The sequence below is a fragment of the Thermobia domestica genome, chromosome 5 (assembly GCF_964235325.1).
Source record: "Thermobia domestica chromosome 5, izTheDome1.hap1.1, whole genome shotgun sequence".
Lineage (NCBI taxonomy): Eukaryota > Metazoa > Arthropoda > Insecta > Zygentoma > Lepismatidae > Thermobia > Thermobia domestica.
In genome coordinates, this window is record NC_137458.1 from 231,055,446 (window position 1) to 231,083,305 (window position 27,860).

A 27,860-nucleotide genomic window follows, 5' to 3' on the forward strand; every position below is an offset into this window, starting at 1 on the left:
TTGTTCCCTCTCCTTGATTTCCATATTGTCTTAAATATTCTTTTCCACAAGGGATCAAACTCCAGTATTAATTCCATATGATCAAGAAAATTTCCATTATTTGACTCCCCTCAGAGCGGCAATACTTTTGAACTAAAATAATATAACAACAACCACGCGTTTTAATACATCTTCTAAGTTTGTGTTTCTATTTCGATTTATTTAATTTTCCATTGCAATACTGTCTGCGTTGGTGCAAAAAAGGGCAAAAAAGTACACCATGTATGTTCGGAAATTACATAATGTTTACATTAGATGTTTACATTGTAGTTTGATATATTTTGGAGCACCCAAGCTGATTAGTAGGATTTACTGCTCAACGTATTATCTGATCCAGATGAACTCCCACCAAGATTAGAAGACAGGTTCCCGCCCTAAAGAGACTTAAGGTAACGCGCTACCAAAGCTTCTCTTCTGCAATTTCCAGTTCTTAAATCCACAATAAATGAATTTACAGATTCATTTTGAATCATCAATCTACTGAGAAAGCACTAATCACAATCACTTCTGGTTCTCCATTAATAAAATTGCTGAATAATACAATTTCGTCCGCATTTTATTGAAAGTGCTTAGGGATCTAAATCGGCACATACCTTCCTTAAATTCTCCTGTATTGTGCTAGAATCGTTGCTGGATGTTGAGGAATGTAGCTCTTGCTCACTCTCTCACATTATTAACTTAGTTTTCCAATTGCCGTTTTTGCAATCGCTTATCACGTCTCTATGAACTATGCTTGTCTTTTCAATCTATAAGACTTACTTTATGTCCACTTCATAAATAATAATATTAACTAGAAATGCAAGGGATAGAAAACACCTTTTTGAAAAACACTTTTACTTGTATTTTTTTTCGCCTGGAAACTGTTTTATATATTTTATGTTTAGTGAAGAGATACGCATAAGAGTACGTATAGTCTTGATTTTCCTATTGTAACAAAGAAAAGCATTCAATTGCTGCGATTGAAAGAGAAAATCCTGAAAAAATCAATGATGAAAAAGAATAGGTAATTCTATAGAACAGAAAAAAGTTCGAGTGAGTGGACGTATCTCAAAATCCAACAAATTCGTTATATAACTATTAGATTAAGTTTTGACAGCAATAATGTTTTACTAAAAAGTGTAATAGTGCTAGTGATAACTTTTCTGAAAATGTAAATTTTGTGGAACAATATTATTATAATTTAAAATGTATTATTAAATTAAAACATTATTTTAACTTTATATAACACTTCCTGTGGTCATTTAAATTCGAGACAGGGAGAAAACTTTTATGATATCCCTGCCCTGCATTATCTTATTTTTCGAACCCTTAAAAATCTTTAAAAGTCAGTATTTACGGTCTTATAATTAGTATATGCACATCTTCGACTACACACATACCCTAACTACTAACTTAGGTCATTTTCTGATGGTATGATTAAAACTGCTAGGTAGGTATGAGTAAAAACTGACTATGTAAGCGGTGTGTTTACCGCAATCCTTGGCCGAGCTTTTCAGGTCTCAGAAGTGAAACGGTGGGGATATAGACAATATTTTCAGAAAAAGGTGTTATGAGGACTACATGTATCATTATTTACTACAGAGCTTATTTCACTACGACCTGGAAAAGAATCAGGGATCTGAATCTACTTTTAAATTTCCGTTGTATCTGTAGGGATCAATGAGAAGCGTGTTTGACCTTTTAAAAGAATGACGCGTAAGATCATTTTATAAACCAGAATGTACCACTTATTCTCATAAATCAGTAACTTAAAGCAACAAAGGCAAAATATTTTCCGGTTTTCTTTCTGTTCACGCTGTCTAGCCAACAGCTCTTCATTATCGTTATCATCATCATAGATATTTTGCCATTCTTGGCAGATCACTTGACGCAACAGATCAGCTTCTATGTTCGACAGTTTTCAGATAACATCTTGGTCTTCATATATGATTTTTCTGTTTTACTACTATCCATTAATTGTAGCCTTCTCCCCCCACTCCCTCTCTTTCCTTCTACCATACCCTGTAGCACGTCCTTCACGATACAGTTTCTTAGCCAATGCCCAAACAATTTTTGTTCCTCTTTCCAACAAAAAGTTCTTTCATTTCAAATCATTTTTAACACCCTTCATTCGTTTTCTTCTTGTCAAAGCTAATTCTGTACATTTTGCTTCAAACCCACATTTCGAAAGCTTGCAGTCGCTTTTTTTTAATCACTTTCGTGTAATGTCCATATTTCTGCCCGATACGATATTTTACTTCCTAATAAAGGCTTCTTTTACCATTCCTATCCTTCACGTTTTTACATTTACACTTGTACCTCACAAATAATACTACCTAGCTATCAAAAACTTTCTAATTTCTTCACTCCTACTTCTCTATTGGAAACCGCCTGTTTCGTTCCAATCACCACGGCTTTTGTCAATCTAACATTTATTTTCCTACCATTATCTTCATAGCCTTTCTTCAAGTTTTCTAACATCTTATTCATTTTCTTTTAGATTCCTCCACAAGCGTCATATCACCTGCAACTTGTATACACCTAATAGTTCTGCCTCCTACCAAAATGCCATCTTCATGACATAGCCTCTATTTCACTATCTCTTCTAGATAGACATTTAAAATTGCTAGCCAGATACAGCATTCTTGTAGAACTCCCCTCCGATTGCACTTTTCAATGTCATTTTCTCCTGTATTCTAGTATTTCTTCTTGATTGATATGAAAGTTTCGTGCGAGTCTTCGATCTTTCCATTCCAACTCTACCTACTTTAAAACTCTCTACAACAATTTGCAATTGACGCGGTCGAAAGTCTTTTCTAGATCAATGAATACAACATTACGTCTCACCCTTTTCTCTGTAAGCCTTTCACTAAATACCATTAATAATTCAATTGCCTCTCTTAGGCCATTATCTCCCCTTAGCAGCAACTGTTTCATTTATTCTTCAATACAATCTTCTGTTCAATATTCGAAGCAAAGTTTCTGCTCCATGTGATAGAGATGTAAAGTTCTATAATCATCATACCTCTCTGGGTTCGATTACTTAGCCTTAAGTATCATGATTCTCTTCAGGAATCTTTTGACCATTCTCCTTTTTCAGATTCGGAACAATTCTTTCTTGCACTTGTCTTCCATATTCTTAATGAATTCGACTGGAATATTATCTAATCCCTTCCATTTTTAATCTCTTCCATTTTTAATCTCTTCCATTTTTAATCCCTTCCATTTTTCAAGCTCATTCCAAAGAATACTAAACCTGTCTTCCTCTTGTACTATCTAATCTACTTCAATATCTAGGCCACACGGTCGATCCCTACTCTTATATAAATCTTCAACATATTCTTTCCACCTTCCTAAGATCTCACTTCTTTTGCTGACTACCTTGTCAATATTATTTTCTAGTACCATCGAAATATAAATTTGTTCCTTCGAAGTTCCACAGATTTCACTTCCTTGTACATTTCCACATACTTCGAAACATTTTCTAATTCTTCTATGTTATCACATTTTCTTCTGTAAAACTTTTCTCTTGCTGCATCTGTTTCGCTTTGTAATTCATTGTTTAACTTCCTGTACGTGTGTCTGCCTTTGTCCGTATCACATTGTATTCACATCCTTCTTTCCTCATTTTTTGCAATATTTGTTCTGTAACCCATGGTTTCTTATCCGTTTTGTGTTTGAGGTAACTGCTACGTCTTCTGCAGCCTGCTGTATGAAAATTTATTATGCTTCCACGGTTTGTTAGTATCTGCATCTATTCTTTCCTCTTTTATCAGAAGTTTTCAACGAAAGGATTATTTACCTCCTCATTTTTCAACTTTTCAGACTCTTATTCTGCCTACATTTTTCAGCTGAATAAACTCTTCAGTCACCACAAGATTATGATCAGAGAAAATATCGGCCCGGGAAAGTCTCCGTATTTTTCAAGTTATTCTTATACCTGTCCTGAATTATAGCATAGTCTATTTGATATACTCGGCTGTCTACTGAGAATTTCCATGTATAAATCTTTTTCTCTTATGTTGATTGAACCAAGTATTTCCAATTACTAGTATCTTCTGTCTACAGAAATTAAGCAGTTCATATTCCCTATCATTTACTTATCCTAAATCATACTTGCCTAAGACACTTTCTTCCAGTTTTCTCCCAGATCTGCATTTAAATATTTCATTACAAGTAGGCATACACTCCTGTTCTTCTTGTTTATGATTTCCTCTGTTCTCTCATAATTGTCATATAGTTGTGTGCGAAGTGGTCGGTGTGTATGACTGTATCACCACTATATCCTCCTTTTTCCTTTTACGTCTTAACATCATAACTCTATCAATGAATTATAATTTCCTTTACTTTCCATTTAAGAGCCTACAAAGAATTATTCTTACACCATTATGTCCGGTTTTCATTACTTGAGTAAAACATTCCATATCTTTCACTTCTCCATTCTCCAATATCTTCCTATTTAACAATGACCGGCTCTACCATATTTGCAGCACGTACATTTGCATGGAGAGGCAAGTTACGAAAGTGGCAAAATCTGTCATAAGTAAATCATTTAAAATAAATATTTCTCGTTGGTGATGGTACTTAAACCATCACCATGGGAAACCATGGCTAACAGACATCATGGTGATGGTAATTAAATTTACTAAGCTGATGTATTTGGATACTACATTAACAAATCATAATTAAGTCGAATTTATTTAAGGTCACATGGACAGTGGTAAAGTTAATGCTCAAACAAATCTCAGACTGAACTGCTCGATTGTTGTAAAATACAAGAACTCAATCCTCGAACAGTAGCGAATATGTTCCATTTAGTTCCATTCCATTTAGTTCCATTTAGTTCCAAACCTGTTCCATTTAGTTAGTTATCACTACGACCCGGATTTCTATGTGCTTGAAGACTGAAAAATATTTATTTTTTATGCGCTAAAAAATAAAAAAATATTTGCTAAAAATAAAAAATAACAAAAATAACAAGGAAAAATATGGGAATAAAAGAAAAACAAATACTGGTACTCACCAGTAGCTCCTTTTCATCACAGGTTGAAATTCCATGGACAACGCAGTAAATAACTAACGTCTTTTCCAAAGTTCCATCGTAAATCCATGGCTATTGTCATGGAATAATGTCTAATATTGCGAAAAGGAATTCTATATCACACGATTTTAGCCTCGCGTATTTGATAAGGCACGTATCACGAATATTCATACCATCAACTTCACTTGTGTTTGGCCTTCCAATTCTTCAGATATTTTACATAGGGTTTTATAGCCATTGTTTTTCTCAAACAAACACTTGAAATTTTTCTTTGGGGCTTCAACTTTCGGAGCAATATGAACATTCACTCGCCTGTGTTTAGGTACTACAGATGCAAATGCTTCAAAATGTTCCGCATTATATAGTTCTGTATTAAGTCAGGTGCCTCACCGCGTGATTACAGATGTTGGAGGAAGTGAAAGATCGGAATTTGTTTCTTGGAAAAGTTCAATTCTAGTTGACGATTTTAAGATAGGCTAGCAACAAATGTTATTTGGAAATGATTTAATAATTTCTCAGTACACCTACTATAAAATTTTCCACTTTACTAGCACTAACAGAGTCACATGATGGTGAAAGCAATGATAACGCACTCCAACGAAACAACTCCTTCAGTAATATAAAACATAGTGCTGTGCCTACGATTACCTTCCCTTCACCTACGGCCACTAGTCCTCCCATCAGTATTGACTTCAAAGTACAAAGCGCTCCTTTAGAGTCTCTTTCTTTGGCACAAGTTACCCCTGCCCTGATAAGTAGAATTTCTGACGACGCTGTTTTTGCAGGTGGGAAATTGCTTGTAAATACGATGGATCGATTTATATATCCTATTCTTTTCCCGATGTTAATTTCTTTCAAACAAAACTATTTGTTGTGAAATTTAGAACAAAATAACGGAAAATTATTAAAAATATGTAATTATTACAGAAATGTCCAAAATATTTATTTACATAACGTTTTTCAGAAAATGTGTTTTTTATGTGAAATAAAATTTCTTGCAGACTCTTAATTGGGATAATAAACTTTGTTTTGGGTTTGTACGTGCTTGAAAAAATATGTTTTTACATACAAATCCGGCCTTAGTTATCACAGTCTTGTTCTTGTCATAAACAAGTTCCTTATCGTTGAAGGTAGAAACAAGTATTTTATATATTTTTAACAGCTATAGAAGGAAAATCAAGAAATAAAGATAAAAGAACTAGTTGCACTGGAATTGCACATTGATATATTGAGATCAGTGGCGTATTTACGATTTTCTTTGGGGAAGGTTTTGCTAATTTTATTCCTGAAAACATGGTTCGTCAAGTAAAATTATCTTTGGGTGAGTTGTTTACATCACGCTTTTATAACTGAAAGGTTCTTTGAAAACCGTCTCCGAAAGCTGTGATTTTTTTAGTTCACCATACATTAAGATCTTCCTCTCATTCTGCAATCATCTGTTGCTTCAAAAAGAGAAAAAGGATTTATCTAGCTTAATTTGACAACTGCGGGTGTGACGCTCACAGGTTTCACTGAGATGTTATTCTTTTTATAGTTCAGAAAGCCATAAGTTTTCTTAGATTGTGGATGCTGTCCGATTATTTATTTCTCCAACTTTAAACTTGCATATGTGATTGTATCCCTCTGTTTCCATATTTGAATTTCTCTCTCTCCCTCCTCTGTCTCTCAATGTTGTCCGTCTCGAACTCACATGGACTGGGATCAAATCTTTGACTTTTAACATGAGATGCTCCACCAATAGACCCTCATAACTCGCTTTTAGTAGGTTGTTGATATTTAGGCACTTCAAACAGAAGACAGACACAATAAGAGTACATTTCAAATTTTCATGCCCCTATTGTGTTGGCATTCTTGAGGTATCCAAGAAACAGACGGTTTATCAAATTGTCTTCTCAATTGGGAGTGGTTAACGTCATGGGTTTATAACCGCATTCTTCATTCTTCATATGTTAAAATCTTTCCTTCACTGCAGAATCATCTGATGCTTCAAACAACCGAGTTCTCCACCTTAATTCTACAACTACGGTGTGATACTCACAGGTTTCACTGAGAACCGATTCAGAAAATCACAGTTTTCCTCAGAATTTGGATTCTGTCCGATCATTTGTTTCTCCATTTCTAAGCTTGCATATGTAAATATATCCTTGTGTGTTTCTGCATTTGAATTTCTCTCCCTCCTCTCACTTTCAATGTCGTTCGTCACGAATTCACATTGTTTGGAATCAAACGTCCGACTTTTGGACCCAGATGTAAACCTCTACGAATGGCCATCATGACTCCCAATAGGTTTGTTTATTACACCACGGATAATTAGATAGAAAACAGTCACTTCCATTCTGGACTTTTGATCTCCAAGATGTTTCTTTCAGTAGGCGAAACATTGCAGAAAAAGAACATGATATTTTTAAGGTGATTGAGCAAGACCGACATATAAACATGCATGATATCGCCAATAACCTGAACATTCATTACCAATATTAAATTATTCATACAAAGCTGGCTGAAAAATTATCTTACCGCTTTGTTGTAACCCGTCTTACTTTGTTGGTCCCAGCAAGTATGAAACAGTTCTACTATGAGGCACCTAATTGTCGTTTTCTTTAAATATATGGCATGTTCAATGCATAATGTAATCAAGTCCAGTTTTGGCTATTTTAGACAGTGACTTAGGGACTTTATGAAGTCTATCCTTAGCTTCTTTCAGAACTTAAATGATCCATTTCCGATACAGTAATAACTCTAGTAATGTAAAGAAACAGTAATAACGTTTCCAAGTACTTTAGCGCATCGTATAAAGTTCACGTCTTTTTTCTCATAACTTATGCGCTTGGAATCGATTCGCTTAGGCTCTGAATACTCCATATGCTGTCACTGTTTGGCATTATAGCAAACATAAAAGATCTTGTTACCCTCTGACTGGCAACAGTAGCAATCTACCAGCAACAAAGAAAGCATTTTGTTTTTCTGCAATATGAGTTTTTTGCTGTGTGTGAGTTTATGAAGAGTTTTATTCTTAGATTGACATTTCACATAAAGAGACGTGTATTTTAATTGACTTTATTCAGTTTTTAACATTACGTAAGCGTGTATATACCGTAAATATGCGAGTAATTTTCGCCCTCGCATAATTTTCTTACCCCTATTTTGAAAGGCATTTTCTGTGTATTTTATTTTCCTCGCGTAATTTGCGCACGCGAGGATTTGACAGTGATTTCTAAGGTAAGAAACTTCTTAATGAATTTTTTAATGTTATTTTTCTACAAATTTATAATTAGTTGTTTGTTGTCAATTCTTGCTACAAACAAAATGTGTACCGGTATTTTCGTGTTATTTTGACTGGGAGAAAAACTTGGATGATCTTCACTGATGTGGCTAATATTTTCCCGCATAATTTACGCACCCTTGTTTCAAAACAACTTTCTTCGTCTAAAAAAGTGCGAAAATTACGCGAGTAAATACGGTATATCGTTTGTTGCAGATTTGTTTATCTTTCCAGCATTCAGGTTGTATGAGACTTGGTATAATTTAAGATGGAATCCTAAACACGGTAATAAATTCCAACTTCAAGTTCTCGTGCCGGGAATCAAACCTGAGACTCCGTGCAGAAAACGCACGCGCTAGCCACTACCCCAGCGGAGAGGGATACACATATGCCGTTCTTTAAGAAAATAAAATTTTAGCTAGCATAAATAACACATTACTGCGAATGGGAAGATAGATGTTCAAAATAGAGATTTTCCTAATATGGAATACCTGTACTACCGTTATTTAAATGTAGAATATTTCAAGATAAACTAAAACATATCTAAATTAAAATACATCAATTAAAAAGTCATATATTTAAAGCTGCGTTCAACTAAATAATGGTATATTTTGATAGATGGTAATAAAATCGTATTTGTTACGTAAATTCATGTGGTAACTTAATTAATTCGAAGTATTGGCAAGAGTATAAGTGAGAAAGAACTGTAAATATATTGTTAACTTTTCCTCTTATCTTTGCTCAACTTTTTACACTGAGATGTGTTGAGAGCAAGGAAATGCTTTACTTCTGTGACAAAGATATGTTAACTTTTTATAAAACTTAATCTTGCATTTGAAGTTGTTGGGAGTAAAACAAACAGAACACGAGCAACTACATCGTTAGCCAATCTTCATATAAATTCTATGTTCTTCAAAGAACTAGAAAACAAGCGACTTGTATTTTGTCATAGAATTGAAATTAAGACAAGTCAGTTTTGGCTTTAAACTCTTGATATTAAAACACTGACATTTCAGTTCGGGGAAGTATATAATATTTCAATTCCATTTAACAAAACCGGTGACACATAAGTGGTTAAAGTACTCACTTAGAAGCCATTATACACTTTTAATGACAACTCTAAAAAAAAGAAAACCTCCATTGTAAAAAGTTTGCTCAAGGAAAATCTGTAAAGCTATTTCAATATTCTAGAGTCTAAATATGAAGAGCATTACTATCGAACGAGTCTTTAACTGTTGAAAGGCTAGTATAACTCTCCCAGAGACCCAAGATCTTATCACTGAAGGAAAAGTATCAAGTGGGTTTGTTACATTTGGCTGAAAGGAGCAACTTGAGAACTCAAGAGATTTTCACAAGCCCAGGAGGAATAGTCTTATCTCCAATTATAATTTTTTCGAACACCAACTAAGAACTAATTGATGCTAATCCTCGTCGATCCATCTTAGTGTTCTCTGTCAGGGTGGCATAATTCAAACGTCAATAAGTTTTGTAAAGCTCAAGGTAAATTGTATGGCCTAATTCTAATTCTGGATGAACATTATTCTCATACTCTGAACTTAAGAGTACCTTTGTTACATGCAGCTTTTGAGAGTAGTTGGGAGTAAACAAACTAGAAGGACATAACGTTTAGATTGCAATTCTTCAGTTATTTCCTGGTTCTTTTTTGTAACGACGTGCATCTATTTTTGGTTGCTCATCGTAACCCATTCGATCCTTACAATTTATCAAGTTTTCGTGGAAAAATGTATAACCATGCTGAACTATTGAATCAACACTTCATGAATTCAAAACAAATAGAGTGTATCCACTAAACACCTTTGTGTTTGAGGAAAATTAGTGCTTAAATTCTGTTCTCTGACGAAAATCTCCAGTTCGTCATCAACTATGAAACAATGCCGAAAGAAAAGCATAATACTACCAACTGGAAGTATGTATCCGTTGTTGCACAAGGAGAAATTGAAACACATGTGGTTGAAAGATAGGCAAAGCGAAAAGAGTATCAATTATTCAAGATAAAATCAATTTGGAAGCATCAACTACATCATCACGAGGAACAATTTGCACGCAAGTGATTAAAAATAATTAGACTTCTAAACTCAACCTATGCAATCTGGAAGAAAAAATTACACCCTAACTAAGGAGAAAACAATTCTAAATATTCAATCAATTCAATAACACAAAGTAACAACTCAAGTGGTATCACTGGTGATAAAGGAGAACGTATGTATCTAGTGTGGTGAAACTGGATGCTTTCCCGATGTACAGCTTGCTAAAAATGGGTGTATCAGGTGTGTATCCATTTTCGCAAAAACAATATTAATAATTGTTTTCCTTTTTTCTGGAAAATAAAATCTAAGGCAAACTTTCGAAGCGCTAGGCCTAACTTGGATTTTTTTTCACAACACTGCTCGTTTATATGGTTTTTATTTGTCCAACATGAGTTATCTTCACGGAAAATATATTCGTTATACACTGTTACAAGCTTAACGTAACAACTATTTAGCAACAAGTTTAAACGAATGTAGCGAATGTCAAATCAGATTAGGTAGTTAAATTTAAATGACGTGAAAAGTTGCTTTTCTAGTTTTTTTGGTTCGATCCCAGCTCGCTCCAAGTGAGCTTTGTGGTGGACAAACACCGTGTCCGTGGGATTTTTGGTCTTCTCCCGTTTCCTCCTACTTTCTTTATTCTGCCATTTCATTCACTGCTTATCACCACTGTTCTCTTTAGCCTAGCTGGTATAAAACGTAGGACGAAGATTTCATTTGCTTTTTCTTGTAGTTTTTAACGTTACTTATGCTAGGAGTATCTTATGAGTAATATTGTCTACGTACCTTTCACCAAATCTAATATGTGGATATGAATATATGAATATGACTTATCAGGCCATCTGTTACGCTCTATGTTATTTTAGTATTCCATATTAAGATCATGCAATATTTAGAATTAGGAACGAGTTTTCTTAAATGAGAAATTAAGTTTCTTTAAGTTTTCTTTTTTAATAAAAAAGCATTGATATGTACACAATTATCATACTTATATTTTTTAGCTTGCAACTGGATCAGTAGGTAGAGAAAGGAGAACAAACGATAATATCTTACTTTTGGAAAGAGTAAAATAGTGCTGCTTAACAGAAATATTGAGTAGGGTAAATGAAAATATTTGTATGACGCAGTGTAGCGTATTTAGAGACGGTCATTTCCGAATATACTAAAACAAATGAGTCTGGATATTTCTTGATACAGATATTGTTATAACGGAAAGTTCTGCTTTAATTCTCAAATATTCTCCTATTTTTTATCACCGACTCAGTTATTATGTCGTTCATCACTTCCACCTAGAAGCAAAAGTTCCTTAGAAATAGAATGAAAGAAGTATTCTGTATTAGATGTTTTTTTACATAAGATTTATGTTTGGTATTCTGTTATGTCTAAAATAAAACTACTTGTTGCACCTTCGAAAACTGCTACGTGCATTTTATAAATATGATGTTTACAAATATAGAAGAAATTTGGAGTAGAGTATATACACCTCCAAGGACACTTATGTGATTTCATTCATTTAACCCTAGACCTCAAATTGGTTCTATCATTTTCGGTATTTTTTATCAAAGACATAAAGCTAATTTAATCCTAAAATACTAACAATGATGCGTGCTTAGAAGTTGCACATACCTGATTTTCTTGCCAACTCCAAAGAAACAGTAAGGAACGTGCACTCATGTTTTATCTCTCTTATAAAATTTTGAATATTATACCGTAATAGCGGTTTTTGAAAGTGGAGCTACAAATTTTAATATATCCCTAAAATGTTACTTCTGAACAGTGAAAAATTAAATTCAGTGGTGCTTTGCTAAGCTTCCAAATTATGCAATACATAAGTACTAGAAACGTAATTACTTCTTTCGTTCTAGGGATTCTTTTTCCGGTAAAATACAAATTTCCTGTATTTGTTCTGAACTTGATTATCTTTTCCTCTGCAAAGTTTAAGCATCTCTGAACCTCATATATTGCTACACAGAATCGAATCAGGTTTCCCACATAAATACGTTGTATAAGTTAAGCATTGTCGACGCTATTCAGATCACCATCATAAATATTTATGAACACGTGCACTGAGTCAACCTAATGGCATACAAACTAAACAATGAAAAAGGAAGAACGGACTCTTGTAAACTGCACGAATGTAATGTCTTTCCTAATAACATTTTTATTGCGTCATTAAGTTCACTAATTCCCAGTGGGTAAAGAATGATTTTAAATGGACTTTGATGGCTTATAGAATGACAAGACTGATAATATCCAAAAGTTAGAAGCTTCACCAGCTTGAAGAACAAAGAGGAAGAAGCATTTGAAAAAGTAATGGAATGAAATAATTGTTACACATAATAAATAGAAGTATTATACTCTGTCAACTTATACTAGATTAATTGTATTAGGAACTAATATTAAAAGGAAAAATATCATGATCAATTACTGCCTAGATCTAAAGATTCTCCATTATTATTGTGAATACATACTTTTATTATTATAAGGAATACTTATTGTATTTAAGGTCTATTTATTTATTTAACAATCACCAGATACAGGTCAGAGGCTGTGTTACGCTGGATATCCAACAACAACAATAACAATGGAAAGAATTTGGGAAGTATCGGCCTGGGCCTGTTTAATAGGTACCGTCCCGGCATTTGCCTGGTAAGACTGGGAAAAATCCTGGAGACCCCGGGTCAGGATGGTCGGCAGCGGGAATCGAATCCACAACCTCCCGAATGCCGAGCCAACACTATGCCACTTGAGTTACTTCGCTGGGTAATTGTGAAACATCTGTCAACGAACTGATTATCTGCATACGAAGGCTATCACTAATTAGAATTTATATCTATTCACAAAACACTTGCAACCTTTTCTGCTTTCCACACTATATTACATTTTCGTTCTTGGCAACTATCTCAGAGCTTAACAGCACCTTTTATGCAACATACCGAAAGTGTCTACCAAACGTCTTTGCCATTATATTTTTAGTATTTTTATTCATAAGAGCTGGCCTATGGTCCCAGACTTTTGATATACCTTGTATACATAGGTATATCAGTGTGGCCAAGACGCTCTGTTAAAAATGGTTTCTTAAATTCGAGAAAAACATCCTCGTATTTGAGAACATCCGTGTCTTACCTGTGCACCGAGTAATACATTCTTAAATGTGGAATTTCGATTTTCTCAAATCATTTTGAGAAATAATGATTCAAAAGCGAGGAATTATGTCTTATTTCTGAGGGTACAAATGCTTTCTCAAATTTGAGAAAAAATGTATTCTTCCTTAAAATTGAGAAAGGAACATCTAAGCAAATGAGGCATATAATTCCCATTTTGAGAAACACATTTCTAACAAGAAATTGATAAATGTCTTTCTCCAAAGCGAAAAACGGTACACAGAAACAGGGTTATCAAATATGATAAGGAGAAGGGGAAAGGATATAAACAAAATATAAACATAAAAAAATCAAACTATTAGTAAATATGGTGCAGATTGATTATACGGATCCACATATTTGTAAAATTTACAGAAGAAATTTGTAATAATATTTAATGGACTAGTGTGTAAGTAATCAAAATATGCTGTGCTCTTACCTGTGACATGCGTATTTACGTGAAAATATATTAATGAAGATCGAACCTGGTATACATGTATTCGCCCATAAGGTAAGTATTAGTAAATTAATAAAGGACAATATGATGTGCCACAAATGTAACGACCAAACGATTTTAACAACAAAACAGATATCTCTGTATCGTGAAGGCAGTGATTTTACATAATCTCTGTTTACGAGTATACTCACCATCGCTGACGCGCCTGCTTCCTACGGACGAACACCTGCGTGGGCTCCCTAGCTGCACTCCTGCCCTGACTCAGTTAGATAGCATTCGTACCTTTTTAATGGACACCCAGCACAGGTCGGTTGATGTTTCCAGCACAAGACTTCTTAAAGTGAATTTGTCGCGAGGCATGTAAGTGCAGACCTCAATGTAAGAAGCAAATGACTAACAAAGATATATCTTTACATTGTAAAAACAGTAGGTTTCCATAATCCTCTTTTACGCGTATAACCACCATCGTTGACGCGCGTGCTTTCTACGGACGCATTCCCGCGTTGCACCCTGCTGCACTCCTGCCCTGACTCGGTTAGATAGCATCCATGCTTTTTCGTGACCATCTAGCACAGGTTGGTTGGTGCTCTTGAACAAGACTGCTTAAAGTCAATCTTCACCGAGCAACGCAAGTGCATACCTGAAAAATGATTGCTGCAGTACAGAAAGTAAATTCTGAAAGAAGTAGCTATATATTTCTTGAATTGTATGGATTCATATAATCAAGCTGCACGAAATGTCAAATTCGCACAGTGGTTATATGCCATAAATAACCCGTAAACCTATGTTATTAAAAAGGTTATTGGTGAGGAAAAAGGAGGCGACAATCTATGCTAGGTGATCAGTACAAAGTACCTTTGCATTACAATTTCGTAGTAATAAATCATACCTTTATCAAAACTGTTTCTAACTACAGAGATGACTTATGTGTTCTTTGTATCTATACATAAGCTATTTTGTACCTTATAAAGAATGGGGAAGGGTGTAAAACAGGGTTAAAACATTGGCATGCCTCCCTATTCTACTTATTGCTACATAACAAAAAGGATATTTACAGTAATTGATAAATTTATTCTTTACCTTTGCTTTTACTGTAAACTCGGTTCAATTACTACAATAGTATTCCACCATTAAACTACATGAACTTACATAACAATATTAATTTTAGTAGAACGCAGATAATAACTTCCATGAATTTTGTCTGCTAAAATCTATGTTTATTTTCACATCATGCTGTTTACTTCCACGAGTCTCGTAGTGGTATGGTGTATTCATACGCCACCTCAGCAGCATCACCGTACTGCGTATTCATATCCATTCGCACTCCGCTACAACTGAAATCTTGTATCTCGTTTCCTGTGTAGTAATTAAGCCCTAGCAGTATTACAACCTAGTAAAACATAGTAATATATTTCGGTAGGATTGTTACCATTATACTTCAGTCATCTATTATATTACAAATCACGCACTATTTCATTCTTATTTTTAAGAAATGAGAAAATCTCATAAATGGGTATCTGAAAATTTGCTTTGAGCTCACATATGAAAGCACGTTCGAAAATAATGAGACATTTTTATCTCAAATATGAGCAAAAAATACTTATTTTGTTTCGAACATGCATTTTTCTCACTTCTGAGCAAGGAAAGTTTTAAGAGTGTGAGTTTTCCTGCTGGATATTTCAGTTAAAGAACCATGATAGGAACAGGAATTGGGAATACTTAAGAGGCTTGGGGGAAGATGATGGTAAAGACAATTTCCGACGAAATTCACCTTTTACATGGGATGGGTTAGGATTGAACCACGGATTATGTAGGGAGTGTAAGTTAGAAAAAATACATGCATACCGTAGGGAAAACTTGTTCACTATGTATCTTTGGATTGTGTTTCATGGAAATGTTAATTTTTTTCAGATTACTCGAAACAGATTCCTTATCATTATCTTTCGCCGAGCCGTTCCTATCTCGTATGTTACTTTTAGAAAGCACGAGACATTAATAACTACAGCACACTTTTTCTGAACAATTGTTTCATCATATTGTGCAAACTTTCATCAACATACTGTTTATCCAGCTACTATGTAATGATGTTATATTTAACTTAAAGAATCAAAAGGATCTTTCCAAGTAAGATAGGGAAATGGGCGCTTGATTCAAATTGCGTTGTTTTTAGCCCAAAAGGTTACCCTTGACCTAAAATTACCTTAAAAATTTTTGACCCTCTAGCTCCTCCCCTTACCGAATTAACGTATCATACATGCTCAAAATTGAATACCTTTTAATTTTCGTGGGGGTGGGACAAAAAGTTTGAAAGCTTCGCAGATTGTAGATACTATCTAGGTGTAAATTTGCACTTTTTTTAAAACCATCTATGCGTATTTTCTTTATATTTTGCGTGTTGAAAATTTAAAAAAAAATTGTAGAAAAAGTTTGGAGGTACACGTTCCTTATTTTTTGGTAAAAAAAATTTGTTATACCCTTAGGTCCAACATATATTTTTTCGGGCCTGAAAGTGATGGCGACATTGTGGAAAGAAATAAAACTGAAAACAAACTTGTTTTTCGCACAATTTTTCCACCATTTTAGGGCCCTCAAGGTGAGAATCCCTTCAAACAATTCTTTGCCAAAGTTCACAATTTTCCTTTCTATTGCGTCCCTTCCGTTTCTGTCGTTCCTTGGCTGCTCCTATTGTGTCCATTTCGGAATATAATCACCACATATATCTCCGTAACAGTGCTCCCATTTCAACCGACTCTTGCACAACGAAGTTACGCATACCTCTCGGCTTCTCGTATCTATCAGTGCTTACTTCCCTGGCGGCACACAGTGGTGCTCTCTACTGCTAGCTGTGTGTAGCTTTGTTGTGCAAGAGTTGGTTGAAGTGATATTTCTCGGTCGGTTTCCTCGTCACTACAACACACGAGGAAACGCATTTGATAACAGCAAGCACATATTCACAGATTAGGCGAAAGTTAGTACACAAGAAAGTGATGATAGTCGTAGTGAACCAAAAATTACTCCCGTTCAACACCTCGAACATGTTATTCATTCTAACCAAAAATAAATTATTCACCATAATAACATATATGAACACCTTGGACCGTCATATAAGCAGTTGCTTTAAGGTGTAGTTGAGCAAATACAGGTAGTTGAACACCATTATATTTTCTTGGTTATGGTGTTTCACGCTTCATGTAAATCATACCATAACCTACTGATGGTTGTTGCTAAAAGGGGTCCTCAGATTTGAATTCCTCTCACCATGTCCCACATGTGCATGATAAGGCTTAGAGCGGAGAATTACCTGATAAGAATATAAAGTATAAGTTAGGTATTGCCTACAGTACGTGAAATTACTGTAATAGTACATCAATAATTGTTATTCTGTTTGAAAATGGAGTTTTCAAAGTGTTCAAATATATTCACTGTGCAGGAATAATGACTTCACGAATGTATGACGCACTAAGTATCCTTCCCTGAATATCTTGTTCATTTCATACCAGAATGCCAGGAGTGAGTATTACATGGCGAGTGCAAAGACATGTTTAACTTTGCATATCACTTCTATACCTTCTCACATGCGAAGAGTCATTATTACATTGAAGATTAAAATGAGTCTTCGCTGAGTATGCCATACCATCTTTTATTCGTCTCGTCACTGCAGTCTCGTAATACGCCAACGAGCACGTTGTCAAACATTGGTACGTGTGAGGGATAAATGGGTAAGAATAACATGGGAACACAAACCTACATCCAACAGTTGATAGTTTATTGTTCACACGTTGGTATAGTGCCCAGACGATACTAATTTCACTGATAATTGCCATTCTGTTATTTACAGCAAACCGAGCGATTCACCTATCTAGGTGTTCACAAGTTCACCTTAGGAGCAAGTTTGCTACGAGGAAGTCTGCCTTTCACGTCACTACAACACAAAGAGTCAATTCTGCAGAACACCATAAAACAGTATTTTACTATGGGTAACCAGGGCAAGAGTGAAAATGCTATTGGTGAAGAAGTGGCAACGTCGGTAAACAAACGAATGTTGAAAATTATTTCGGCATGACACATGCAGGAACGGAAGAGGAGGGAAGCCGTGTGCGTGCAGTGTGAAGAGCAGCAGAGTAGAAAGTTTGTTACAAAAGGAAAGAAGTAAAAGATTCGTAGTAAGTGTCACAGTTTATAATGTAGTTTCGGCTGAAAGTGCAGGATTGGAAATATTTCCTGGATAAGCTGTATAAGTTCGTATTTCTTATCAGAGGTACGCAAAAGAAAAAAGTGCTCTGGCGGAAAATGGCAGGCAATTATTGGAAGATACCTGAAGCGGGGCAAATATGAACGTTCACCCTTGCCGCTTGTTTTAAAGTTGGGTAAAGAAAATGTAGGAACCAACACGTAACATTGAGTAAAAAACATTTGCACAGGTAAGACAGATGTTGGCGGCTATAGCCTACTAACAAAACGTTTGGATTATTGTTTAGAATTTCGCAGCCCGAGTTGTTGAGCATATGTCATGTCGCACGAGAACACAAAAGAAGCTAGAAATTCGCATCAAAGTCATCCACACTCATGGGCACGCTCACTCAATTAAGTTGGAATTGCTTTCAGATACACCAAACGGTGAAATGAGGATTTCCAGTATCATATGCGAGTGGTCTCACAAATAATGTTCAAATCTTAATCAAAGGAAGTATGTGTGCGTGTGTGACCACTGTGTGCACCGCAAGTAACATTTTTGTGCTTCGTGATTAAAATTGAGCTGATTTCTCCTCTTTTCATATTTTGTAATTATAACATGTATGATATACAGTAATGTAAGATTTGTTGGCAGTTCCATTTGACACTAATCTGTTTGGTATTTTATAACTTCCTTAGTTCCATGTAACCAGTACATATATATCTATGATTCAATGTATTTTTTGGTGTTCATGCCTACGTTTCTACGTTTTGGTTCTACTGCACATCGTTGCCCCAATCATTGTTTACTCTTACCGCACCATATGGGGTAAGAGTACAAAATTTTTCCTTCGTCAAAACTATGTTATTCCTCTGAATCCTCTGCTTGATTTGCCGCAATTAAACTGTGTATGTTATTAGAGATAACAGGCTTTCACATAGAGAACATATTGCGTTTTTCTCTGTCACCATTCCACCGCAATTCTTTGATTTACAAAAAGTGTTCACTCTTGCCTGGTTACCCATATATGATTACGGCCGAAGTCTTTTAATTGCAAAAAAGGGTTTTTCTGGTGCTATCCTGACAATGCAAATACTGTGATCCACAGAAAACAAATTCACATATCTCATCACGACTGTTTGAAACAATGATGACTTTCTCCCGTCATGCCTGCAGAGCATTGTAGGCTTCCAGCTGCTAACAGGACTGACTAGACCAGGGAAAACTGACACACTGAACATTGATCTGGCCGCACGTTGGGTATATCCCACTCTCCTTACGTGAGATAGGAGTTAGATGCCAGAGGCAATTAAGGTTGATGGACAAACCTTGATGGTGCACTACGTACACGAGTACTTGTGTTCAAGGAGGAACCGCGGGCTCCGTGATCAACAGTAGTGGATCATTAAATCAGGTCAATAGGTTACAGTTTATCTTCAACAAGGCGAGGAAATCGTGAGAGTAGACCATCATTCGTATCATGTTTCTGTTACCACTGCTCGGAAAGCAAAGTTACGCTTTTCAAGTATTTTTACGTTTTCTGGTCCTCACCTCATTTCCAAATCACACACAAGTAGGTGAGGTAAAGTTTATATGTCAAAAGACGTCCCTCTACAAAATTCCTGGCGATCTAACATTTCAATAGACAAATGTACTGATAGTGAAACGCTTTTTAAACTTCCAAAGGGTAACACACAATAAACATTAACAGACACGCATTTGACGTACAATTTCTCAAAATCACTATTACTGGTTGCTGAAAGAGGTCTAAGAGAATAATTACACAAACATTAAGTTTACTATACAAAATGGTCACCTTAATCTGGTGAACGTGAGAAAACATCTACAATATTTCATCTTGTTATGTGTAGAACTATACATTTTGCTTCGTCCAAAGCCTTGAACCTAAGAAGAATTGTAATACATTTGAAATTTCTACACCAAAATAATAAGTTTGGACATCTGATAGATTTGCTGTAATTTCGCTTTTCTTTTCAGCATCCAGGCTATATGAAACGTGGTTCTACACTTTAAGGTAGTATCTGAATCGCTACGTACATGACAGTTCAATGGTATTTCCAATCCGACAGAAGGTGTATTCTTTTAATGATACTACGTCAGTTTATTACATACTTCAAATTTAAGTATTGAATGAAAACTTACGACACATTTATTTAGTATTGCAAACTAAGAACGCTATAGTATCACAAAAGTCAAAATGCAAACAAACTTAAGGAGCTTCTACAACAGTAATAAATGAAAAAATACAAATAGAGCTATACGAAGTGTGGCAATTACATAACGAGACCGCCCACCTCCTGTCGCGCAGGATCGTGGGGGGGGGGGGAAGGTACCTAAAAGGGGATGTGTTGTTGATCTTGAACCTTCATGAGCAGCCACTGTTTGTTTGATGATTCTGAAAGCTTTACTTTCCTTTGCAGCTTGCATGAAGGGAACAGTGGTCTGTAGTAGTGCCGGAATCATGGTGAACAGTAAAGTTGAGCAGCGCATTAGCATCAAATTTCTGGTAAAATTAAATAAAACATCGACGAAATGTTGTGCAATGTTAAAAGAGGTGTATGGTGATAATGTTATGTCACGTGCGTGAGTTTTCGAATGGCACAAACGATTTTCAGAAGGTAGGGAGGAGGATGAAGATTTTGAACATTTTCGTCCTTTGAGTTCAAGAACGGGCGAAAATGTTCAAAAAATTAATGAATTTCTGCGGAAAGACAGACGTTTGAGCATTCGGATGATCGCAGACATGACGAACATTAACAAAGAGAGAGTAAGACAAATTTTTCATGACAATTTAAACATTACAAAAGTTTATGCAAAAATTGTCCCGACAAACCTCTCTCAAGAACAAAAAGACATTTGAAAGACCATTTGCAGTGACGTCATGGAACGACTAAAAGCAGATCGAGACTTGCTTACACGTGTCATCACATGTGATGAAACATGGATTTTCCAATATGACTCCGAGACTAAGCGTCAATCCATGCATGGGAAGGCCCCCACATCGCCAAGAATGAGAAAAGCCAATTCTCATTATTTTTTCGATATCAGGAGTATCATCATGACTGAATGGGTGCCTCAGGGTCAAACGGTGAATCACACCTACTACAAAGAATTCCTTGTCAAGGTGAGGGGAAGAATAAGGAAGAAGAGACCGGATTTGTGGAATAACGGTGCATGCATCCTCCACAAAGACAATGCGCCTACCCATAATGTCCTTTCTGCGAAGCAGTTTTCAGCCGCCTAGCGCATTCCTGTTCTCAACAATTCTCCGTAGTCCCTCGACTTTTACCTATTCTCAAAACAGAAAAGTGCATTGAAGGGAACACATTTTCAGTCTGTGGAAGAGGTGAAACGAAAAACAGCAGAGTTGTTGAACAGTGTAACATCTGATGGCCTACAGCATTGCTTTGAACAATGGAAGGAACGTATGCAGCAGTGTATAGATAGGGGAGGGGAGTATATTGAATGGGATAACAGTCAATTGTAACTTTCTTTGCAATACATCACATTTATGACACCAGTCTCGTTATTTAATTGCTATACCTCGTACATATCCAAAGTAATGTAGCTTAAAATACTACGATCATGGTATGACGTATTTTGAATATACCATGGTATACAATGATGAAGTTTGAAACATGGTCTAAAATTATGTAATTGCTAGAAGTTATCGTAATTGCAAGTAGAAAAAGCGACTTTAATACCGGTAATATTATAGAAGTGAAGAAAAACAAAACATCGTTTAGAAAGGTCAAACAATGTGCCATTCTAAGCAATATATCAATCTTTACTCTATTTTTTGGCATCTCTGGAACGGTTTTGAGATAATCAATTGCTGTAAACAGTATTATGAATCTTTATTGAAAACCATCTATATGATTGGATATTAACTTCATCTAAGAAGTTTTTTTCTGCTTCTTTAAAGAAGTCAAATTTTCATTATTTTCAAATATTGTTCTTATTAATTCCGAATACATTATACAACGATCATAGTATTCGACAATGCAGTACTTTATATGTGATTGCCACATCCGCTGCACTTGCAGCATCAGTATTATGGAAATCTCCAAATTCTAGATATTTGTGATTCTGTAGCGTCTTTAGTTTGTAACACGGAGCAATAAGCATGGTATTGTATGTTTTAGTTTAAAATGTAAATTTGAAATGTGTCATAACCTGACGTAGTGCCCTTTGAAACAATACAATTTTATCTTGCGTTGGTTTTTAATCTTCTGGTACTGCAATGTGTGCCCAACAATGCTCCTCTGTTGATATTTTCATGGTATAAACTTCCAGCGCTTTTGTATTTATGAATTCAGGAGTTTGAAAAATATGGGCGTAAGTCTGAAACATGCAGTTGGAGAAAAACGATGTTCAAAATTTAAATAATGTTTTCTTTCTTATATAAAAACAATGTGATATGCAGCATTTTATTCCGATATTGAATTGAAATGTTACCAGAAGGCTAAACAAGCATGGCAAAAACCGTAAATGCGTTTGTTACAGAAAGGGCGTAAACTCGCTTATGCCCTTATTACATCAAACTCCTCAATAAACATTAAAAGAATGTATAAAGATAAACAGTACATCAACCCTTTATATTAAACAACGTAGGGAAATATTACCATCCCTGTCAAACATCCCTTGCAATTGCATCCTACTCTGCATTTTCGTGCCGTATTCTAATACTTGCCGTTAGTTCATTCTAATTTTCTTTCAGTTAACTGCGCATATGTATGAGAATTAGGTAACTCTAAATAATTTCGTTAAAAGTACCTGTTTCGTTGTCATAATTATAAAGACGAAAGTTATTTTTCTGTGTATGTGTACAACATAACAGGAATATTAAACATGTATGATTAGAATGAACATGCTGGTTACTAGATGTATTAGTTACTGCATTAGGTTTGAGTAACCTGCTGCACTTGTACGGCCGCATCTAGTTAGCTATAAACAAAACAATGTTACGATCGGGTTAGAAGTTGTTGATCATTCTGATTATGAATATTAATATATCGGAAAACCAATTTTGGTGTACTATCATTTACTATTTACTACTACTATACTAACCTAAAACCAAAATTAATTAGCATTTTAATAATAATAATGTTTTCGAACGTGAATTGTAGGCGATGCAGTACTTACTCAACAAAGTTACGTTCATTGAATGTATATCTGCATACAGTTCAGTTCAAACTCTCTCATTTTGAAAATTTATTGGAAAAGCATACCTGAAATCAAGCCAGAAGCAGTACACATTGGACATCTAATACTGTCATATTAAGTCGCCTTTCCTCAGTTTCCACATCAATTGCAGAATATGAACAGTTTCTCACCGCTTCTTTTCATTGGGGATGCTTCTTAAAATGGAACAGAAATCCGAACACCCTTTAAAAGGGGAACACTTGAAAATAAATTAGCATATAATAAGATTAACGTAATACAGTAAAATTGGGAGATTACTTTGTCTTTTAATATGAAATTAAATAAATTACTTATTAAGACTATTACTTCAGACATTAACATGTAAATTGATGTATTTCTAATAAAAATATCATTAATTTATTGTTGTGTACTACTAAAATCGAATAACCATAATTTCTAAATATCCTATTTTAAATGTTTGATTTAATATTATTAAAACATACTAACTTGTTCTTACAGCCTGATACTTTCGAGAATACAGTTCCTCGCATAAAGGTAAACTAATGAATTAATTTTAAATTTGTAAATCAAACTTAAAGCAGCTTACTAAAATTATAACCTTAATAATAATAATAATAATAATAATAATAATAATAATAATAATAATAATAATAATAATAATAATAATAATAATAATAATAATAAAATCTATAAAACCATAATAATAGTATCTAGAACCATTTTATGTTTATTTTCTCCATTACCAATAGCACCTCTTGCATTGATTTTTCTTCAGAGTACTCGTCAATGCAGTAATTACGTTTTAGAAAACAAAATGTCCAACAGTAACCATATCATTTCTCTGATTAATTGTCTAGCACCAGCGTTTATAATAATAGCATTCTTGAAACGCTCTTCATTGCTACCTAACAATTATCATACGCATGAAACGTCATAACGCTGTTCAGCCATTAGTCACGGAAACATACAAATTGGTATGTGATGTTCTTTGTTTCAGACAATAGATGCATATTTTTCAGTATGTGAACATGTTGAAAGGAAAGTAATGTTTACAATGGTATGTACTGAGACGAAACTTGGTATATGGACCATGTTGTCACACATATAACAACAAAGGTGGTGTTGGAGTTGCAATCTTTCTGCGAAATGACAGTGACGCAAAAATTCTTTGTCAATCAGTTGGTCATTATAGCTTCGAATCTGAGTGTTTCATACTTGAAATATGTATTGAGAACAAAAAATACTTTTGTCTTGTGTCTACCACCCACCGGGAGCATCACTCAAAAATTTCCAAGAAAATATTTTTCATATCTCACCGCTTTATATGAATAGTCTGATATTTGGAAACATGAGCTTTGATTTAGTGTCCTCTAAACGTGAAATAGAAACCTTCCATGAAGTTACTACATCATTACTTTTTTTTATCTGCCCGTTCAGAGCTACGTATCATACTACTACCTCAGATTCACTGCTCTAATTAATTGCAACTATTGACATTGATATAATTCTTCATTTCGATCAATTTTCAGTACCTGGAATTTCGCATCATGATCTTATCTTTGTTTGCTATTATATTAAGACTCGCTAAAGCTCGCTGGGGGCTCCGCCCCCAGACCCCCGGTCAGGCCTTTGCCATGAGGTGTCATGTTCTAGAAAACTATTCCTTCAGGAATTCATTTCCCTTTACAGCAGACACCTGTTACGAACACATACTTCAATTCAACCGGTATTATTCCTTCCATGTAACTTTGAAAAACAAGCACACAATTTATTAGAAAGAACTCTATTACTACTTCTACTCTGGCAATCATGTGCATGGCTTATTATGTACACTTTGCGCACACCTATACATGTTAGAGACAATAACAGAATTTATTTTCTCAAACATAAACAGCGGACACTGTCTTCCAATAGCCTACCTATTAAACCTTGCATTTTGCGAAAACACTCACTGTTTACAAATGTGACTTTTGCAACCTTTCAAATATTTATTCGTAGCATTTTTTTAATATTATGTTTTGCAGTGTAATTTAGTACAATGTATTATAATAGTGTCCTTGAAGTTAATTGTACATATTACCTGCAGGAAAAGTAATTCATATCTGTGATATAAGGGTGGGAAAATATTTCAGGCTTCCTGCACATTTATTCTTGTATTTGCAATGAAGACTACAATTTACTAGATAATTTACAAATATGAATATTGTTGGAGATTGTTTAATTTTTTTTTCATAGCATTTGAGTGAACACTACTTTTGTATTATAAAGTAGTACAGTGGATTATAATGGAAACCTTGGGCATAGTTGTACATATTACCTCAACAAGATTTCTTGAAAAGTTTCATATATACTGCACAAATTCTTGCAGTCTCCCTGTATATTTATTCATGTATTTTCAATGAAGACTACAATTTGTAGGTGATTTACAAATATGATTATTGTTGGAGGTTTTTCAAACATTTGTTGGTAACATTTGAGAGAACACTACTTTTTCACTGTAATATAGAAAGTCCCTTATAATTGAATCCTTCGGCATAGTAGTACATATTACCTGCAGCAAGACTTTTTGAAATATTTCATATTTACTAGACAATTTCTTGCAGTCTACCTGTATCTCTCGTCTTGTATTTTTATGAAGACTAAATGTGTTCGTAATTTACAAATATGAATTTTGTTAAGGCTTTTTAAACATTAGTTCATAACATTTGATTGAACACCAGTTCTTGCACAGTAACGTAGTACACTGTATTATAATGCTGTTCTTTGGTACAAAAGTAATAACTGGGCAGCAGGACTTGTTGAAATGTTTATTTATACTGGACAATTACATACAGTCTTCCTGTATCTTTCCTCTTATATTTTCAATGAAGACGTTTATTTACTAGGTAATGTAGAATATGAATATTATTGGAGGCTTTTAAAAAATTTGTTTATAGCAACTTAAACAACATAACTTTCTACACTGTAGTAGAACATTGTACTAGAATCGTGTCTTTCTAATTTCCTATTACAATGAAATAAGAAGACATCATTTCCTTAATCATCCTAAAAACACATATATAACACGATTACTATTCCGATTTTAGAGGTGTAATTCCACAGGCGCGGGCCCGCTACGTACCAGTATTATGTGCGCAGTAAGTAGGAAATACCAAATATAAGGAATTGAGTAGTGTAGGGGAAAGACGTGAGCCTACTGTGTAGAAGACCTGGGTTCGATTCCCTGCAAGTTTTTCTCTCACTTTTTCCTTCTTCGAAAGTTTATTTTTATAGCATAGGTGATTGAAAATAAGCTTGACTCTATTGTATATGGCATTCATTCCAACCGGACCCACAACTAAAACTATTAAATCGAAATGGGCACTTTTCCACGTATCTTATAAATATGTACGCTGCCGACGAGACAATTTTCATGAGGTGCCCATTTGTGTATGTGTGTATGAGCGTGTGTGTGCAGTGACGTACGCAGGAATTTATTTCGGGAGGGGTCCAAACTCAATATCAGTGTATTTTATATTGAAATTCCTAAACTTGTCCCAAAAATTAGGCTAAATTTACACAAAAGTTGTAATTTCGGGGTGGTCCGGACCTCAAGGACCCACCCCCTGCGTACGTCCCTGTGTGTGTGCGTATTTCCTTAAAATTAATATTTTATACTTTCCCTTTGTGCTATTCACTTCAAATTTGGTATTCGCATGTATCTTAACGAGGGACATAAAAGGGGAAAGAGATATTTTGCAATCGTTTCCGGTTTGAAGTAGACACTGTTGTCGCGAGACAAAATGTATTGTTGTCTTGTATGGACACTATATCCTGAAAATAAGGCCCAATGTTTCTTTCAGACTCTTTTTGGGGGACACTGCCTCCTCAGAGCGCCCCTGGCGAGATCAAAATAATACGTTTATAATACAGTAACAAATAGAATGTTATCAGCAGTGCCCCCGGGGTAATACTTCTCCCCGAACATTGCTTCCGATAGAGACACTGGTGATGCTCCATTTCCAAAGCTGCATATGTTTGATTTTAAATACTTCAGTATCGTCTCGAAACTTTACACAAACATACTGCCTAGTTTCGAGACGATACCAATAGTTAGTGTATAAATATATTCTTTTCGTCTATGTCTGTAATAACGAAAATATTTTGTTCACGCAATGCCAACAGAAACTATTTTGATAAAACGAAGCAACGTGATAAGAAAAAAAACGTTAGATAAAACAAGGTTCGGCGGGGAATCGAACCCAGACCTGCTACTCAGAAAGCAGACACTTTAGTGCGGAGCTAACTTACTACGTTGAATTCTATTTGTTTTATTCTCCTCAATATACCACATAAGAGTCCAAATGAAGGCAATTCAAAAATATGGCAATTTTGCATTCAAGATGGCGACTTCTCCAATGATTTGTTTCTTCACTGAAACTGAACTACGTCCTTAATAACATAGCGAAACCTGGCTTACCTACCAAGAGCACAACTTACAATTTTCATGGTTACAAATTTTTGAGCCGCCATTTTGAATCGAAGATGGCG

General features: G+C 35.0%; 1 protein-coding gene across 2 annotated transcripts in view; it reads left to right on the forward strand.

The window, feature by feature from the left end:
* Window positions 1-27,860, forward strand: part of LOC145684790 (serine protease 44-like) — a 111,832-nt gene that overhangs the window by 3,850 nt on the left and 80,122 nt on the right. The window contains exon 2 of one of the 2 annotated variants that reach the window (XM_081757160.1): window positions 23,829-23,864. The exons of the other annotated variant lie outside the window; for it this stretch is intronic. Coding sequence (XP_081613286.1) covers window positions 23,829-23,864 — 36 coding nt within the window. The remainder of the gene's footprint in view (window positions 1-23,828; window positions 23,865-27,860) is intronic. 2 annotated transcript variants of the gene reach the window in all.